Consider the following 18,983-nt stretch of genomic DNA (forward strand, 5'->3'; position numbering starts at 1 on the left):
AAAGTGGTGGGCTCTCTAGAACACCTTGCAGGCTAATGGAGGTTGTTACCAAATTTGGCAGCTCCTACAAGTAATTTGGGTGTTTATCTATAACAACTTTTTCTTAAGAGTCCAAAATACTGAAGGCCTAACAAAAACAGTTCAATGTAAACTTCTCTCAAAGAGACCATTGCACAAGCTTGGGAAGCTAGTACATAATAGATATTGCTCCAAACATTTAGGTGTAAAGAAGTCATGCCATTTTTAACCCCTCCAAATTCCACTGAACAGCAAATAGCCTCTTTCAGAAAGGAGCCACACAGCAAGCATTAGAGAAACACACAGCAAGTATTAGAGAAAGACAAGCCATCAAAGTCAGAAGAAAGCCAAAAGCACTCCCCAGGTGTAAAGAAGTCATGCCATTTTTTAACCCCTCCAAATTTCACTGAACAGCAAATACTCTTTTTCAGAAAGGAGCCATGCAGCAAGTATTAGAGAAACACATACCAAGTATTAGAGAAAGACAAGCCATCAAAGTCAGAAGAAAGCCAAAAGCACTCCTGAGGTTAATGTTTAAAGGAAAGCTAATGACAGTGGCAAACTTTAGTTCAGGAAATCAGGAGAGTAAGTCGATATTTCTAGAACTTCTTTTGTGAGGCCACTAACTCTGCAAAACAAGCAGGCCATAGATCAATAAAAGCAGCTCATTTTCAGCATGTCCAGGATTAAAACATGAGACTGGAGCATTTGAAAAGCCATTTTAGTTTTTATCATTCTGTTTGACACTGGGAGTGATACCATTCCCTTCTCCCTCTAAAATGTACAATTATGTGCCTGCACTAACTTTGCTATAGTAGTGCCATTACAATTATCTTTAATAATACTAAGTAACATTTAAGATTATACAAACTGTATTTGGAGTGTTAACATACCTAAATTAGTTTTCACTCCGCAGTTCAAAATACATGCATCTCAAAACAATCAGGCTTAAGAAAATTAGCTTGTAGATTATGTATCACAAAACCTAGTTACAAAAAGTTAACAAAAGCATTTGAAGTAAAAAACAAGTTTACCCTAACACATTCAAATTCAAATTGTATTAAAAGATATGAGAGTATTTGTATTATTGTTACTTCAAAAAAAGATATGCATTTTTATAATATTCAACATTCTTTGCATAACTCCAGTGAAAAGCACAGAATTAACAGAATGATTGCCACAGAACTGCTGAATTTGGGTACCTCTTTTTTCCTATGGTCCAGAACATCATACTCTTTGGATTTTGTATTTGTAGCAATGCTCTGGTATTGAGTAGTGATCTTGTCAATGCCTTCTATTTTTATACGCTGGAGCTCTAAAAGACTTTCCATAGTATTGCTCATATCTGAAATTTTCTCCAAACGTTTACAGAAGGTCTCAAATTTTCCAAATATGTAGTTTTCACTAGCAATAAAAAGAGGGATTTCTATGAATATCTCTCTGCAACAGATTTTTATTTAACCCACATATATTCTACCAGAGCTGCTATCAAGTTTTACACACACACACACACACACACAATACTGCAATGATTAGATATCAACAAAAAAATTATATATATAAACTAGAAAATGCTAAATCCTTACATGTCTATTAAAAGCCTTAACCACATTTCACAGGAGAAACCCTTTCAAATAAGATAGCTGCAGGAGAAGAAAATATGAACAATGCCAAGAAATGCCCCATGATTTAATCAAACTCACATATATAAACTAGAAAATGCTAAATCCTTACATGTCAATTAAAAGCCTAAACCACATTTCACAGGAGTAACCCTTTCAAATAAGATATTTGCAGGAGAAGAAAATATGAACAATGCCAAGAAATGCCCCATGATTTAAGTGTCAATACAGGTAAAACACTCCTTGGCATTGTGATAGAGAAGCCAGCTCAAAGCTGACTGAATTCCCCGAAAGTGTTTTCACTTATATTCATGATTCAAATTTTTTACAATTTTATACCATGCATATTTATTTGTACTCAGTTAACAAATTACTAATTTCCCCTGAAGTCCCATTGGATAGGTGCTGAATCGACAAATGACTGCCAAAAGCCTGATTTATTCCTGAATAAAAATTAAAAGGTCATCTTCTGATTATGAAAAGTACTTCATCTTAATTGAATATTTAGCTTTTCTTTTACCCAGCAGTTATAATTACATCTCATTTATAAATTGTACTCATCAATATGATTCAATATTGGAGTGAGTTATTTACCTGATATCAAGCTGTTTGTAACTTGGATTTTCCTTTAGCTCTTCCCTACTTTTCTGGAAGGATGCTTGGTACTTTTCTTTGAGGCAAATGCATTGTTGTATCCTCTTTAGCAATTCTTGCCTGAGGAAGAAAATACAGAAGACAGAGAATCATCCTAAGGTCTTCAAAAGAGTATAAATAAAAATAAAATATTTTAGTCAAATGCACAACTTTGCAAAATAAGAACACAAAATTATACACTACATTTCAAACACTCAAAATATGATCGTTTTAAGTCAAAAGGTTTTGAACTGAACCTGTTATCTAGATTGGATATTTTTATCTTGGGTTTTGTTGTCATCAATCCAAAACTTGCACGTCCTAGTCCACAAAGGATGTATAACAGGTTAATGCTGGCTACCAAATGCTTGCAGTTTGCAAGTTCCTCATCTTGTGCAGTTGCACATTCCTCATCTGAGTATTGCTGATTGGTTTTCCTTTGTTTGTTTGGGGTTTTTTTCCTAAGCAGACAAAACTGGAGAAGTATTTTTCCACACTGAAATGAAGATGAGGAGAGTCCTGTTTCTTTAAAAAGGTATACCAGGAAGAATTTAGTTCCTAAGGGCACACATAGTTACATCTTACACACAATTGTTCATTAACCCTGAAAGTGCCACATGAGATGCATAGATGAGGCATGGAAACCAGCCATAAGCCATTTGCCCAGAGCTGTTCCTCCACTTTGGCTTTGTCTTTCATCTTCCAAAAGATTATTGGGGATTAAAATTATAGTCAAATTTACAGGCTGAAACCATTAACTGGGACAAACTTTTGCAGGGATAGCGATTAAATAAATGAGAAGAATGTCTTTAAAATAAATTCAGCTAGAATAAACAAAAAAGAACTATTCTACTTTTACTTACATTAACTCTTTAGAATAAACATAACCAGTACTTAATTGACTACAAGTAATTTCTGAAAAATTCCATTTATCAACACCAAAATACAGGAGGAATCAAAATTGTTAGATTTACTTTTATGTATCCTAACCTGTCACCTCAGTGTCACTTTGACTTGGCTGAAAGTTAACCACAGACATGCTGACTATCTGCTTTGATGAAGCTTGTAACACCTTTTCCTTTTCATGTCAATACCCTCAATGTTATTCTAGTTAGACTATTCCAAAAGACTATTCAAATTATTAATTTCCTAGTTGGCAACTTCAGATGTCATGTTCATCTTAACTTCTCTCTGTGGTTTCCCCCTTCTTTTTTTGCATGAAAATAATTGACCTGCTCTATATGTTCTTCCTATATTACCTGCACTTGTCATCCTTCAGACACACTTGTTCTGCCAATGACATCAGTATTTACCACCCAATGAATAAGTTTCATACAAACACCTCTGTGCTTCCACTTATGCTGAGTGTAGCACTTGGGCAAGTAGCTGTAGAGCAGCTAACTCATCCTTTCCCTGAAACGTACCACAATACAACTGAGTTGTAGTTTTGGCCCTACTATATATTGTTCCCTTCCTAAAACTGACTTTCATGTCCAGTAACAGCAAAATAAAAATCTTGGATGGAACTTTGTCAGTCTGTCCTTGGACCTGTTTTATCAAGTATTTCAGCTCCCAGTTCAAATTTCTTAAGTGTGTTTTGGTCTAAAAAAGTCTGTGTGGACAATATATCCAATGTCGCATACTAGCATATATTGCAGTTTCCAAGAACAGTTTTTTTCAAAACACATTGTAAATTAGTTTTTGCAGAGTACTTACTTCTACACAGAATTAGTAGCCGCCAACTTAAAATTATCACAGGAATCAGTGACTAGTAGGAGGACAAAGGGCTACTTAAATTTACCTATTAATCATCTTGATGATTAATCTGTAATTTTACTTCTAATGTCAACAACAGAAAATGAAATTATTAAAATTCCATCACCTGTCCAGGTCCCAGATTTTTGAAACCCCTTCACATAGATAGGTCTTGCATGTGTTAATCATTTGATTGGTGATTTTAAGAAACAGGGATGTCATGTGCTCTGATGTGTTGTAGTACGGTGATGTACAGTAGATCATAAAGACAATGTTCATTAAGCTGGGAATGTGTTCCATCACTGTTACCTATAACAGAAAAAAAAAAGAAAAAAAGAAAAAGGGGAAAGACAGAAATCAGAAAGAAGTCAGACAGAAAGACAGAGTTTCCTGAAATTTAACACAATTAAAAGTGTGACAGCTGTGGGAATATGTTTATCAGTGGACATAGATATTTTTGTGGTTTTTGTCATTATGAAATGGACCATCTAATTCACTATCACACCTTGACCAAGTCAAAACGCATGGGAAAAGGACAATGAATAAGTGAATAGGTCTTTTACAGATTGTGATTTTCCACAGGAAAACCAGAGGCTCTACTCTGCTTGGCCATGGCCTCTAGTATAAGAAGGTGCTGCAATCTGCTTTGCAGAGGAATATACTGCCTGAAGAAAAGAGCTCATACACTGCTGGAAAAGAGCTGGATTTCTGTAGGAAAGACAACAAGAAAGTTGGCCTTTGCTCATTTTGTCTAGGTCTATACAGAAGAGAAATCCAGAAGGGGGAAGCAAGGCAAAAAGAATCTCACCTTTACTGGACACTGAACTAGTGTCCAGTAAAAGTGAATTTTCTGTCTCACAGAAATATTTCAGAGAAATTAATGCAAGCCAGATACACTGAAACCCAGAACAAGAGACTGGTCTAGAAAAGAATAAAAAAAGTATGGCAAAGGTGTCTAAAAGTCAAGTCCAATATGTCAGAACAGTGAATATTTGCAAAAGAAGTGCAGTGTAAAATAGCAGAATGGATTCAAAAGAGATTAAGCTTTGAAAATATAATTTAGAAAAATTGTTACCAGCTGGATTATGTGTAAATGTTCTGAACTATGCAAGCTTACACAATTTTATCTAATGCCTGTATAGTTAAAAATCATATTCTCACTTTAAAAAATGAACTCTGAGACCCATATGGTTATGAAAATTAATTTTATTGACAGTGCATCCTACAAGAGAAAGAGCTTTAACCTGCAAAATAAGTGGAAGCTGGCCAATTTCAGCTCAACCCAAGGTTTAAGATAATTTTATGACTTTTGCAATAAAACAATCCCAAGTAATTCCTAACTAAAGCATACAGACAGAAGAGCTGCCGTATGTGAGACCCAAGCTCACAAAGGCAATTCAGATCATTACCGGGTTAAGAAAAACACAATCTGATGCTTATTATTTTCATATCCTTCAACTATCTTCTGGAATGATGACTACTTTAAAAAAAAGGTATTTTTATTATTATCTGATTAATTCAAAATTAATAAGCACAATTAACTAATGCCTAAGGAATTAAGCTGTCCACTAATAAGTAAGTGAAAGAGTTAAACATTAAAAGGAAAAATAGCTTTTTCACATCAACAAAAGCCCTTCTTTTCTTCTTTGAATTTCACATTAAGTGCCTTTACAGTACTTACAGGTGAAGCGTGGGCAAGTGGACCAAAAAATTTATCCAATGTATATAAATATCTCACATTGTCCTTAGCTTCATTGGCAGCAATTGTTATACTACTGTCCTGAAGGGATGAGGAAAAAAAAAAAGAAAGGAATAGAATTATTACTGTGAAAATTTTCTGAGCAGGTTCTTTCTCTTTTACAGCACACAAGGCTATGATTAAATCTTACAAACACTTTCCCACAGAAGTGTTTTCAAATATGCTATTTATTTTTCACAAGAGAAACAACTGCTTCTACATGCAAAAATTGCTATGAACTTCCAAGGTCAGCAACATTTTGGATATGGTTTAAAGGAAGTCCTTACTTAGACCTGCAAAGCTTTTTCCTCCTTATGGATCCAACTTAGACTTCAGAATGGTTTCTGCAGAGGAACCATTCTACAGAACTTAGACAAGACCCCTGAAATGTTACCAGGGTGTTTCCCAACATTGTTTAACAAACACTTGTGAGGGACAATGATTTCACAACTAATGCCTGTACATCCTTATGCTCGTGTCAGGTGGAACTATTCACTACTTAGAGGGCTAGTTCATAGGAAGAAAGAAATGTAGTTCATCATCCTTGACTCTTACTGGCTCTGTACGGATATTTTCAATTATCCAAATTCCATTTACCATAAAAGTCTGCAAATATGGTAATCACAAAATCAAAAACTTTTCCTAGTCTCTTCTTAAAAGAGTAGAATACTTTCTTAAGCAGTAGAAGACCTACATTCTGGGGGTGGGAGTGGGTGGGGGTCTCATTGACTGTATATGATCTACAGCTTATTTTCTGGCTTGCCCACAATTGTGCCTGATAAGTTGACATTACAGATATCCATTCCTATGAAGTAGCAGTTATGCCACTAGAAGTCTACTCTCAACAACTCTAAAAGCATTACAAAGGACTTTCAGACTTCTACAGCTGGCCTGCACAGGGTTCAGCTTGTCAGAGACAGAAAAATGCTGTGTTGCTGCACTCCTTTACTTTTGCACAACCTTTCCACTTATAATGTTAATAAAAGCAACATTACAAAAGCACTGAATTCTTTTCAAGTTATCTATTTAATTTCAAGATCATTGATGCTATATGTTCCAACAAATGGATAATAAACCACAGTGTAAAACCAGCATAAACAATCAAAGTTATTTTTATTTTTAGCATTGTGTTCAGTTCTCTATATATCACAATACAGTACTGTAATAATTTAAAATTCTAATTAGAAAGTAGTAATTACCAGTTCCTTCCACTGCTGTAATGTCTTTGATCTTGCTGCCTGAAGAATACTTATAATTTTCTTTACTTTTGAACTCTTGATCTCATCTAAAAGGCTTTGAAGAAAGAAACATACTTAATACTCTCTATCTGGAATAAAAAAAGTTTACACTTATTTTTTTAAAATCCTTTTTTTTTTTTTTTCTCTCTGTCTGGAATATAAGTTTACACTTTTTTTTAATCCTTTTTTTTTTTTAGGCCTCTGTGAGAAATAATGCAGGGATTTCACCTGTTAAATGATGACATTCTTGACTTCCAGTGTTCCAGCTCTGCAGATGGACCAACATCATCAGCTTCTCTTCTAATCTGTTCACTCTCCACTAAAACTTGTCTAATCTGTTTGGTCCAAATCATGACCACTTCTTCAAGTTTCTCGGTGACCTCTCTGTTAGTGCCTTCAAAAACATAGAATTGGACAGTTTTATAAGCACCAAAAAATAAATACAGAAATTTAAACTAGAGAAGCCTATGTTCTTGCCAAACATAACCTGAGCCTCTGTAAATTCTGTATATTTGAATCACCAACCAGCAGGAAAAGATTACGACTGTAACAACAAGGTGCACATATATAATGATTGTGTCTACCTACTCTGTTACTATTGCATATCCTTTACAATGGAAACAGAAATATGGTGAGTTCATGAGAAATGGTAAAAAGCTATTGTTGAAAGAGACATAACTACTCTTTTTCTTACAAAAACATATATGTAAATAAGTAATTTTTTTTATAAATACTGGTGGTTTTATTCACAGAGTCAGACAACATTGGATAGGAATTTCCCAGTATCAAACAAAGAGAATAGTACACACACTAGTATATGGATTCACTCAGCTAGTACTTGGCTAGTAAACTAAGAGAGATTCAGACACCAGCTTGCATGATATATCAAGCAACTACCTAATTCTTTAAGATCTATGAACTAAAATATGGGCAAATGATTGATGGTCTTATAATTAAACAATCACAAACCTGGCAAGAGTAAGCAGAAAAATGTAAACAGCTCAGGGAAAATGAATTAATTCTTCAAAGTAAATTTTTACTTATAACATTTATTTTATAAACAGCTTCATTTTGTTTGCTTTGGTGTAGGAATTACTCACCTGCAGTTATGTAGTCAGATGGGTTCTGTAAGTTTCTGACATAAACATCAATATCCACTTTTGTGAGCTGAATTTTATCTTCTATATTCTGTCTAGATGATGACAAAGTACCCACAAATTTATCCACTGCATACAGAAAGTCTTGTATCTGTTTGCTCTTCAAGCCTTCTTTCACAGCTCCCCAGTTCTGATTATTTTATGATTTATGCAAAAATAAAAAAGTGAGGGTTGTGCTTACTTTTTTTCCTGACCACAAAAGGTATTTTTCATTAGAAAAGCTTCATTACTCATGGCAGTATAGAAAGATTTATCAACATGACCTTTAAAATATACTCATCAATACTTTAGTGTGCATTGATTTAATTACTCAGTAAGACAAGAAGAGACAGACAAGCATGAGACTCTAAGAAGTAAAAGTCTCTGACTTGACTCTGAAGTCAGCTGTTACTTATTTCACACTGAACTGTATTTTGTTTAGCTTTATTTTTCTCCTTCTGAACAGAGACAACAGACTCTAAAGTCCCTTTCTGCTCCTGGGGAGAGAAAATGACAGCGTATGGCAGCAGCATACAACACCATCATTCTCAGCACACAGTGAGCTTCTTTGTACTTGCCACCTCTGAACGTGTGCTTCCAAGGACCCTGAACAAACTGATGCTTTACAAGTGCCACAGAATGAGGACAACTCAAAGAAGTGAATACAACAGTGTTCATGCTGTCCATGCTCCAAGAATAAAGTCACGGACTAATCCCTTGTGCTGCCAAGACTGGACACTTCTTACAATCCAGGTTTAATCTAGTTTTCATAAAGTCATCACAGCTTTACCTCGGTATGGTTGCTGTGTTCTCCTTTGTCACAATAATTAAAGCTGGCACTATTGCTAGAAAATAAAGAGTAGCTACATGAATTTCAAACATTTGTATATGTACAAATTGCATTACTCTCATAAAGGCCTATATTAGACTTTTATCTTCTTATATCCTGTGTTCTAGGTCCAACAGATGCACAGAATTGCAGCAGCCACAAGCCTTACTTCCATGTATTCTTGAGGAAAAAGACTGATTGTTTGATTACCTGTTGGGATTTCAGTGCTGGTATCATGATCTGGGACAGGAAGAATTCCAGGCCCTGAAGAATATTTCCATTAGTACAGTCAAACATGCCAAAATTCACCTCCTTTGGGAAGAAACAAAAATTAGCGCAATGCATGTCAACTTCTGCAGCATTACACTATTTGAGTGAAATTTAGATATGTGGCAGACACATTCACAGTCCATAACTGTGCAACATGAGTATCTCTGAAAGTCAGAAAAGGCTGTTAACTGTATTTTTTTATACACAACAAACTATGAGAGGCTGGAAAATCTTATGTTAGTTTCAAAATTATCTTTATTTTAAAAGTCTAAAAGATACAGTTTAAGTGCAGCATTTCAATAATTCAGGCTCAATACTTAAAATAAAATCTTCCGTTTTAGGTTCTTATTCCCTAATGCCATTAAATTTTATGTTTTATTGACTAATTAATAATTATTTGTATTAATTAAATTCATGGGTTTTAATAATACTGCAGTAGCTAATTTATAAATTATTGGAATTTTATTTTATCACAAATTCTTACTCTTATGAAAAAGACCTTCTGTTAACCATAAAACTAGACATTTTAATGACAGCATTCCCCATTTTTTTCTGACTCCAGTTGCATGAAAAAAGGTCTGAGAAAATATGAACATGTGAATACTGCATGAGTTCGCTCTGACCTGAGAGACATTTGATGCAGTTATAACTTCATCTGATGTTCTTAGGAAAAATGCACAAGTTCCTGTAAAGTCCTGGAAATAGGACCAAATGCATACAGTTAAAAAGAACACAAATATACAATAAAAGTATTTTACTTTAAAATTTACCTACCCTAAAAATGTGCTGAAAACAAAACTGTAAAAAAATCAATTACTAAAAGAGATAGTGAAACTCTTTGCAGGATATTTGAAAATCTGTCCTTCTCAAATCAAATACTGTTTTTTCCCTGTCTGACTCTAGAATGCCAAAAATTTCCTTTTGGACAGACTGGTGCAATGTTGCACCTCTCCTAAGAAAATGCAGTACAGGGAGAGTTTGTGAGCTAGGCTATTTCTTGTTATTGTACTTGAAAGATGTTTATTTTGTGTATTGATCCTTTAAACTTAATAAAAACTCAACTGCAACAAATTTGAAAATCCGTTCTAGTTGGCCCAATTGGCAGAGGAATGAAACTCACTTTGCCCCTGAAAGCAAGAAAGAATTTTTCTGCTATGTCTTTTCTGGCATTACAGTGTTGCCATAAGCTCTTTGGGGCTGAGAAGAAACAACAACAATAAGAACAAAAATGAAAACCAAAGCATCACCAGGCCATATTCAAAGACCATTGTATATGAAGAGCAATTTCCCCCAAAAGAGATGGAAAAAAATAAAAATTAATCAAAAATCTTAATGATTACTCTGAATGTGCTGTTGACTAATGCTTGATATCACAGGGAGGATATTATTATAAGAATTTGAATGGAAGAAAGGATTTATTAAAGGTATTTTTTGAGTAATGTGCAGTGTTATTATATGAAAGGGCATAGAAAACCACTGAAGAACTGCACTTCTAAACTAGAAGTGCACAAGCCCTGGAAAACACTTAACATGCAGTCATTAAAAAATTGTTAGGATCTTCAATTTTTAACAAGGATTTATTTGACCTGCTCTCCTCTCAGATCGTGAAATCACTACTTTACTGATGAAGGCCAACCTCAGCTCAAGAAATGCTGGGAGACCCTCCATTACAAGAACAGGGACTAAGTACTTAAATATCTATCCAAGGATTACAAAAAACTGTATAACACTGCAGAACAGTTAAGCCTTTTCAATATTTTACTTTTTAAATGTCATCTAAGGATTTTTTTCAACCATACCTCAGTGGAACCCATGGCAATAAATAAATTCTTCTGAGGCAAATTGTTCGTTGACCCATCTGGCCTTAATGATGCATTTGACATTTGCTAGCAATTAAAATATAAATAAGAGGTTAATAAAGTAAAAACTATATAATACAAATACTTCCTCCATTTGAATATATGAATTATAACTAAGTCCATTTTGATTCAGTTTGTAATTCCCAGGTACAAATCATGAGGTTTGCATTCTCTAGAGAATAAGTTTTGCCTGAATCCCAGTAAACAGTTTTACAGACCCATTCTTTCAGGGAAGAAAAACCAAAAAACAACAACAAATACAAGGAGGGAGAAAAGTCTCAGAAAAGAAAACAAAATTAAATCTGAAGTGATTCCTACTGAAACTTCCTCTATGAAAACAAACTGAATGTCTCACAGAAACAATCATATGCTTGGTCTGCAAAGTCAAAATGTAACAGTGAATGGGACTCACAAGCAATGCCATCAGCTAGATCCTGTCAACAATGCAAATAAATTTAGCTTTCTGCCCATTTCTTTAACCAGACATCACAGAAAAACTTTCTGCCAGGGAAGCCTTGCTGGCACTGGTCCCTCTCCACTGACATGTATCTTTAACCTCTTCTCTTTGTAATAAAGCCTAAACCTAATAAAGACCTGCTTCCCTCTAATTATGTGTCATGTATTTTGGAAAATAATCTGTTGAAACTTGGAAGAATGTGACAGAGAAAAAATATGGGACAAGCTTGCAGGTATATTTCTCTTTAAAGCTGAGGAGAGTCTTTCTAGGAAGTCAAGTGTTCAGCTCCTGTTAGACTGAACATGTAATGTGTGATATACAGGGGTGGCTCCTCACTTCCACCACAAATCAGCATGTGCACGTGGTTTCAAGGGAACATCATGCATCTAAGACAGTGAAAAAGAGAGATGAAGAGATGAGAAGCAGCAAAGAAAGGATCTTTGATAAACCTTGGCAAGCACATGCCTACTAGTCAGGCCAATAGTCTGCCCTGCTCAGTATTTTGTTTCCAAGAACAACAGGGCAAGCACATGTAATACTGCCCTTGAGTAAACTTCAATTCTCCAACGTGCTTGAAATCAAATTGTTGACAGAACAGTCAAATTAACGAGATCTCTTAATTCATCAGAATGAGGTGGAATATGCTAGAGATGGCATTTATACTGTCCATCAGAAACATTTTTATGCTATGCTGCTTCTGAAACAGAACTCTCACAATTTTTTTTAATGGTTAAAAGGGTCAAAATAAAACAAAATTAAATGCAGCAATGAAATGTTTCATTTAACCCAGGCTAGGCATTTATTCCTGATTTGTCAGTTAAGGAAAATAGTGTCAAGATTTTTAGTTTCATCTTGATTTAAGTCAGAGAACAAGATATTCATCCCAGAAATGTGCATGCCTAGTCCCAGTGTAATGAAAAACTGATTAAACTGTTTTGACAGCAGAGTTCATTCTGTGCTTTGCAAAGTCTCTAAGCAATTCCAGTAACACTCAAAAGTTCTTTTCATTTATCTAGGTTATAATGATTCTGTAATTCATTCTGCATTTAACTGATGATCAAGAATTATCAGTTGAGGAGTTTTTCTCCTCAACGAGCCCAAAATACCACCACAGGGTGAATTAGCTCTCCCTACCACGGCTCCTCACTGGCACAATTTGAAAGGACTGATGAAGGACTTCTGCAGTTCTGGAAGCCCACAACAGTTGTGTTAGGCAATGCCAAGGTCACTTGGCACCTTCTGATATCACATACTCAGTGGAAGCTAAACAAATTCTTTCACTCTTTATGCAGAGGCTTCTCCTTCTCAAAACGTAAAGGGAGAAAACTACAACTTGGGGGCCACAACTACCTTATTTCTAGTCACAATTTTTCAAACTTTTTTTCTGCAGAATAGGACAGACCAGAATATGATGCCACCTTAATTTAGAAAGAAATTGCATCATTTTTCACCCCCTTGAACGAGTGCTTTGTCCATAATGGAGTTGGTGCAGTTCAAACCAAAAGAAAATAAACTGGTTCTTATATAAACAGCTCCCCCATTCCTATAATACTTATGCTAGCTAATCTAGTATTTTAAACACTGATTACCATGAACACTTTGTCTCAATTATCTCTATCTGATAGAGAAATCTGATTTTTTACTTGGCCATTTTTAAGTTTCCTCTCATTATGAACACTTTGTCTCAATTATCTCTATCACTTTTGAAATCTGATTTTTTACTTGGCCATTTTTAAGTTTCCTCTCATGAAAACAAGAACAGTATCAAACTACACCACAAGGCTGCAATTTCCATGTAAGTCAAGATGGAAGTATTTAAACAATGAGGTTCAAGTTCTTTCCACACTGGCATAAATAGCAAAACAAAAAATACATTAAGATTTTTTTTTAATTCTGCAACAGTTATGTGATTTTTTTTTTTAAATGCAAATTAGCTTTTGCAGAAGCAATAACGAAAACATACCTGCAATACATCTTGGTAAAAGAAGAGCAACTTTTTAAGTCCACTAGGGGCAAAGAATTGTTCTATTAGTTGAAACTAAAAAAAAAAAAAAAAAAAAGCGATTGTAGGTAATTGTGAGATAGCTTCAAATCACTGAAGATTTTGGAAATATTTCTTGTAATAACAATTAAATCAGTATTTACCTTGTCATCAGAAATAATAGCCTCCTCCACTTGCTGTTCACTCAAGTCTATCCCATCTGCTAATCTTGATATCAAATACCTGTGTCTTCCATCTATGTGAGCTCTTCTCTCCTCTTTGGTTACTCTGGCTTGCTTGGCTAGTTCTTTTCTGCTTTCACTGGAAAGTACTTTACTTTTCTTATCAGTGGACTACAAAATAGAAGTTTGTTATAGAAAGATTATTTTTCCTCACTTAAAGATTGTATTTTATATTGTTGATCTTTAAGCTGGTTTCATAAACTACATATTAGCAGGAACATGAAAAAATTACATTTAAGGAATGTACAGGAAAAAGATTATTAACTTGCTAAACCAGAATTATTTCTCAATATAAAGCTGCTATGAAAACTACATATATGAAACTCCAGGATCTCAGAACCAAATGTGGATTCATGCTAAGGTCACAACACAAGTGTAGCACTATAAGAGCTCTCATTCAAATCTCAGCTTTGTGAATCCAGGTTCCAAACTTCTCTATGTCCATATTCCAGATTTGGGATCAATCTCTACACTGCCTGCATTTTAATATATAGTATCAAGTTATTACCCTAAAGGAAATAAATAAACCGAATCACTATAAAATCAGTAAATGCAGGAATAAATATACATTTGATGATTAATGTACAGATCATATAAAGGTAGCACCGCAATTATAAAGAGGGAGATGTATGTAAAAGAAGGATTTTCAAAATCGTCCTATCAGTGTGAACAAGACTGAAAATAGATGTGGTGGCTAACATTTTTAAGTCAACAGGAAATCCTCGGAAGCTATATGGAAAACTAAAGACTTGTGTAAATAAGTAACAACACAGATCATTTCCCTCTACACACAACTCCCACTGACAGGAATATCTGGAGTTTGGAAATGTCTGAAGTGTCTCTGTACCTTATAGTTTTTGCTGGAGAGAAAAAAAGATAAATTATACCACTTCCCCGTACTCTACACTAATTGGAATTGCAATTAATCATTCCTACTCTTGGATTAAAAAACAAGGAAGCTGGCCAAGTTGCACCTTTGCTTCGTACCATTTGGTCTTACCACAGAATCTGAATGGATGTTTGCCATCCACCTGCACTTCTTAGAGACCAGGAGACAGTGACAAAGTCTGAATATCTGTAGCTGTTGGTCAGTACCCTTTTGATATCTCTAAAAGCTAATTGTGATTCACCGTGTAGTTTCCAACTCATCTGTGTCAGTCTTTTGTCATCTCTTGTTTCCATGTCAACAACTGGATCTCTTTTTTGCATATGTCTTCCCCAATGCAGTATGACCTTATTCAAATATTCTCAAACAACATTCATTTTCATAATGGCAAAGGAAGAGTATTAACCAGTGGATGATAAAAAAAAAAAATATGTCAAAGAACCCAAAATCTGAGCAACACACATTATGAGAACAGAAAATCAGTGCCCTAACACTGCAGACACTTTTGAGTGGTTCACTATTTATTTTTCCTTGCAATTAAAAGAGACTTGAAGGAACTCAGCATGCTTCAATATTAGACAAGCTTTTGTCAGTGAAGACTTAAAGAAAAATCTATATAGAAGAACATTTAGTGGACAAAAGGCAGTTGAGTCACCACCTGCTTTAGAACAAAAACACTTGCCGGAAGAACAGTAGTCAGAGATGATCCTGTGACAGCAGATCCTAGCTCGCTGCTCCCTGTCTTCAGGTTCCCTCCATGTCTATGATACTTGCTTTCTGTCTCTAGTTAAAAGAAATTACAAGTTCTAATTATTCAAGTACAACAAATGCATTTACAAGACTGTTGTGTCTTCATATTTGCTAGCTAATGTCTTCTCATACTGGAGAAAATGAGATAATTTTATTTCTCAAAAAATGATATTTACATCCCATCATTGGCAGCAAATAAGATCTCCAGTGGAGCATGCAGTAATGCTTATGAGCAGTTCACCAAACTTCCATGAATTACTGTTTACTCTATTTTATATAAATAATAAGATTGTGACTAAAACTTGAATTCTAATAGCACTGATTTCCATATAAATTTTCTATCAAATTGCATCTCTTTTCACCTAATTAATATGTATCATATACAGAATCATAGAATGGTTGGGCTTGGAAGGGATACTGCTCAAGCAGGGTTACTTAAAGCAAGTTGTCCAGGACAGTTTCCATATGGCTTTTGAGTATCTCCAAGGATGGAGACTCCATAATCTCCCTGGGCAATCTGGGCCAGTGCTCGGTCACCTTCACAGTGTTTCCTGATGTTCGAAGAGAACCTCCTGTGCTTCAGTTTCCACCATTCACTGCCTCTGGTCCCATCACTGGACACCATGGAGAAGAGCTTGTCTCTGTCTTCTGTACACCTCATCTTTACACAGTCCCTTCAGGCATTTACATGGGTTGATAAAATCCCATCAGGACCAGCTCTTACCCTTTCCTCACAAGAGAGGTTCTCTACTGCCTTCATCATTTTCATGGCCCTTCACTGGACTCTGCCCATATACCCATGTCTCTCTTGTATTTGGAAGCCTAAAACTGGACACCCTACTCCAGGTCAGGCCTCACCAGTGTTGAATGAAGAAGATGGATCATCCCCCTTAACCTGCTGGCAATACTCCTTATCCATCCCACGGTATCATCATCCTCCTTTGTCACAAGAACCATTCTTGGCTCATGTTCAACTTGCTGTCCACCAGGAATCTCAGATTCTTTCCTGCCAATCTGTTTTCCAGCTGTTCAGCCCTCAGCTAGTATTGTTGCATGTTGTTCATCCCCACGTGCAGGAATTTTCTCCAGCCTCTCTAAGCTCCTCTGGATGGCAGCACAACCCTCTGATTCATTGCCCAACCCTCCCTTTTATGTGTTCTCAGCAACCTTGCTGAGGGTTCCCTCTGCCCCATCATCCAGATCATTAATGAAGATGTGGAACAGGACTGGACCCCCAGAGTACACTGCTACCTTCTGGGCTCCAGCCACACTTTGTGCTGCTGATCACCACCCTCTGAGCTTGTTCAATGTTTTCAATCCATCTCACTTTCTGCTCAGACAGCCCACACTTCCATAGCTTCTCTATGAGAATATTACAGGAGCAAAGGGGAAATTTAAATTGTAACTGCTCATCAGCAGTACTTTGTAACCCAGGACCAATCTGGCATAGAGAGCAAGAAGGTCCAGCTGCAGAAGGGGTTAAGCTGGCTGGAAGCAGGAAGGAATACAAGTGGCAGAACAATCCCTTGTAAGGGAGTATAGTTTCCCTTGGTGATAAGAAACAGCCACAGCTTTTTCTTGTAGCCATCCTGGAATGCCTGGCTCAGAATCTACCTTTGGGCAGCAGAGCTGGTGCTGGGGGATGGACCCAAGGCTGGGCTGAGGTGCTTCATGCTGATGCTCACAGGACTGTGCTGGTGCAAGTGTATATAAGGAATTGCTTCAAGAAGCATCTTTGCAGACTTCCTGTAGAATCAGTTATGGTTTTAAGACTGTTCAATGCATTGTTTATTATTTTTTTCTATATTTCAGCACAAATGTGTGTCTAACTCACCTCAAGGGGAACAATAAAAAATTCTCAACAGAAGAATGTCAAAAGCCTTACTGAAGAAAAGGCAGACCATAGTCACTGCACTCCCCTCACCTACCAAACCAATAATTTCATTTCAAAAGGAAATGAGGTTGTTCACATTTCTTCCCTTGCTAAATGCATGCTGATTACCCCCATTCACATTTTTGTTCTTCAGATGCCTGGAAATGGTATACGAGATTCATCGCCCCACCACCTTCCCAGGGACTGAGGTGAGACCAACTAGCCTTTAGTTCTCCTTGTTGCCCTTCTAGCTTTCCCCGAGGCCTAACACCCCTCTCTGAGTTGCCATGAATATTTATTTATTCAGTACTATCTAACATGATCTTCTTTCACAAGGTCAGTGAATACATAAGCAAAGTGGACATAAGTAAGGGATGCACCCACAGGCACAGAGGTAGATGGCTATGTTCAATAACCTTTGAACCAACTAATTTAATCTGTTACCACTGTTAAAATATTCCAGAAAAGACATACCATATTATCTGTCATATTATAAAGTACACTATATTGTGGACTACTACTCATTTTAATTTTTAAAAAATGGTTTGAATCATGTTACTGTGATTCAACACTAGGAAATCTTCTACGGTATCAGATTTGCTGTGGATGACCCTGTACATGCATATATATATATAAAAATGGTTTGAATCATGTTACTGTGATTCAACACTAGGAAATCTTCTACAGTATCAGATTTGCTGTGGATGACCCTGTAGATGCATATATATATATATATGCACACATATATATACATATACATACATATGTGTGTGTTAAAAATATATTTATACATGAATATATAAACATATATGCATTTGTTTATTTATATGTAAATATTTATTTATAAAGCTGGAAACTGCACACTCAGCACACACAGTCCCTACACTGGCAGATTCAGAATAGCACCCAGTATATACAAACTTAAACATTCTACCTGATTTTTGGTTTCTCATTTTTCTTCCTAGATTTTTTTTCCCATACAAAGCTGACATGAAGTACTCATCATTTTTTCCCTTACCTTTTTTTATAGCAATGAGAGGTGGACAGAGATCAATATGAGGTTTAGAAGAAAGTTGTGTTGCTCTCAGTTGCTCTGATTCCTGCTGTGCAGAGTGACCATGAGAGGAGCTGGGCTCGTCTTGTCCCCCTAACTCGGTTTCACCTCCTACAGTCTCCTCCATCTGCACCACCCCAGAAAAATCAACCTAAACCAACAATACATAAAATGACTGCACAGCTAACATTGCAATAAAGACACCTTCAGTATTTTTATCCCTGTTACAGCAACAATATGATAGACTAGCAAAGAAAGGGGGGGAAAATACCTCTACTTTCAGTCGGTGATTAAAAAAGAGAAGATCTAAGCAGTTTTCGAAACGATAAAAATCTTCTTCAAGGGTGCCCGTTACCAAAACTTTATTTCTAATTGCATAACTACAGTTTTTCTCCAGTCAGAGTGCCGCAGGTGGGAACTCACGCCTTGGGGGACAGGTTAAGCTCCTTCGGAAGCTCCTGCCGGCGCAGGTCCCGCAGCGCAGTGCCGCCCTGCCGAGTCCCGGGCGGCCTCTGACGCCGGCGGTCCCCGCCGGGCCCTGGAGCCGCTGGCACCGCCATGGCAACCGCTACACAAACCCCTGGAGCGGCCCAGCCCCCAGCCGAGCCTCGCCTGCCCCCGTTTCCCACCGCATTCAGCAAG

The 18,983-nt window shown here is 36.3% G+C and overlaps 1 protein-coding gene across 1 annotated transcript in view; it reads right to left on the reverse strand.

Moving 5' to 3' along the window:
* LOC120502972 (dynein heavy chain 5, axonemal-like) overlaps positions 1-18,865 on the reverse strand; it is a 149,650-nt gene extending 130,785 nt beyond the window's left edge. The window contains exons 1-15 of the mRNA XM_039711017.1: positions 18,613-18,865; positions 18,306-18,492; positions 15,323-15,447; positions 13,701-13,889; positions 13,519-13,593; positions 11,039-11,125; positions 9,863-9,934; positions 9,180-9,281; positions 8,105-8,291; positions 7,233-7,398; positions 6,966-7,059; positions 5,710-5,808; positions 4,156-4,337; positions 2,235-2,354; positions 1,221-1,422 (exon numbers count right to left, since the gene is read on the reverse strand). Coding sequence (XP_039566951.1) covers positions 1,221-1,422; positions 2,235-2,354; positions 4,156-4,337; positions 5,710-5,808; positions 6,966-7,059; positions 7,233-7,398; positions 8,105-8,291; positions 9,180-9,281; positions 9,863-9,934; positions 11,039-11,125; positions 13,519-13,593; positions 13,701-13,889; positions 15,323-15,447; positions 18,306-18,468 — 1,863 coding nt within the window. The 5' untranslated portion in view covers positions 18,469-18,492; positions 18,613-18,865. The remainder of the gene's footprint in view (positions 1-1,220; positions 1,423-2,234; positions 2,355-4,155; positions 4,338-5,709; positions 5,809-6,965; positions 7,060-7,232; positions 7,399-8,104; positions 8,292-9,179; positions 9,282-9,862; positions 9,935-11,038; positions 11,126-13,518; positions 13,594-13,700; positions 13,890-15,322; positions 15,448-18,305; positions 18,493-18,612) is intronic.
* Between the last annotated feature and the right edge of the window lie 118 nt (positions 18,866-18,983).

This window comes from Passer montanus, unplaced genomic scaffold (genome assembly GCF_014805655.1).
Source record: "Passer montanus isolate IOZ18808 unplaced genomic scaffold, ASM1480565v1 scaffold24, whole genome shotgun sequence".
Classification (NCBI taxonomy): Eukaryota; Metazoa; Chordata; class Aves; order Passeriformes; family Passeridae; genus Passer; species Passer montanus.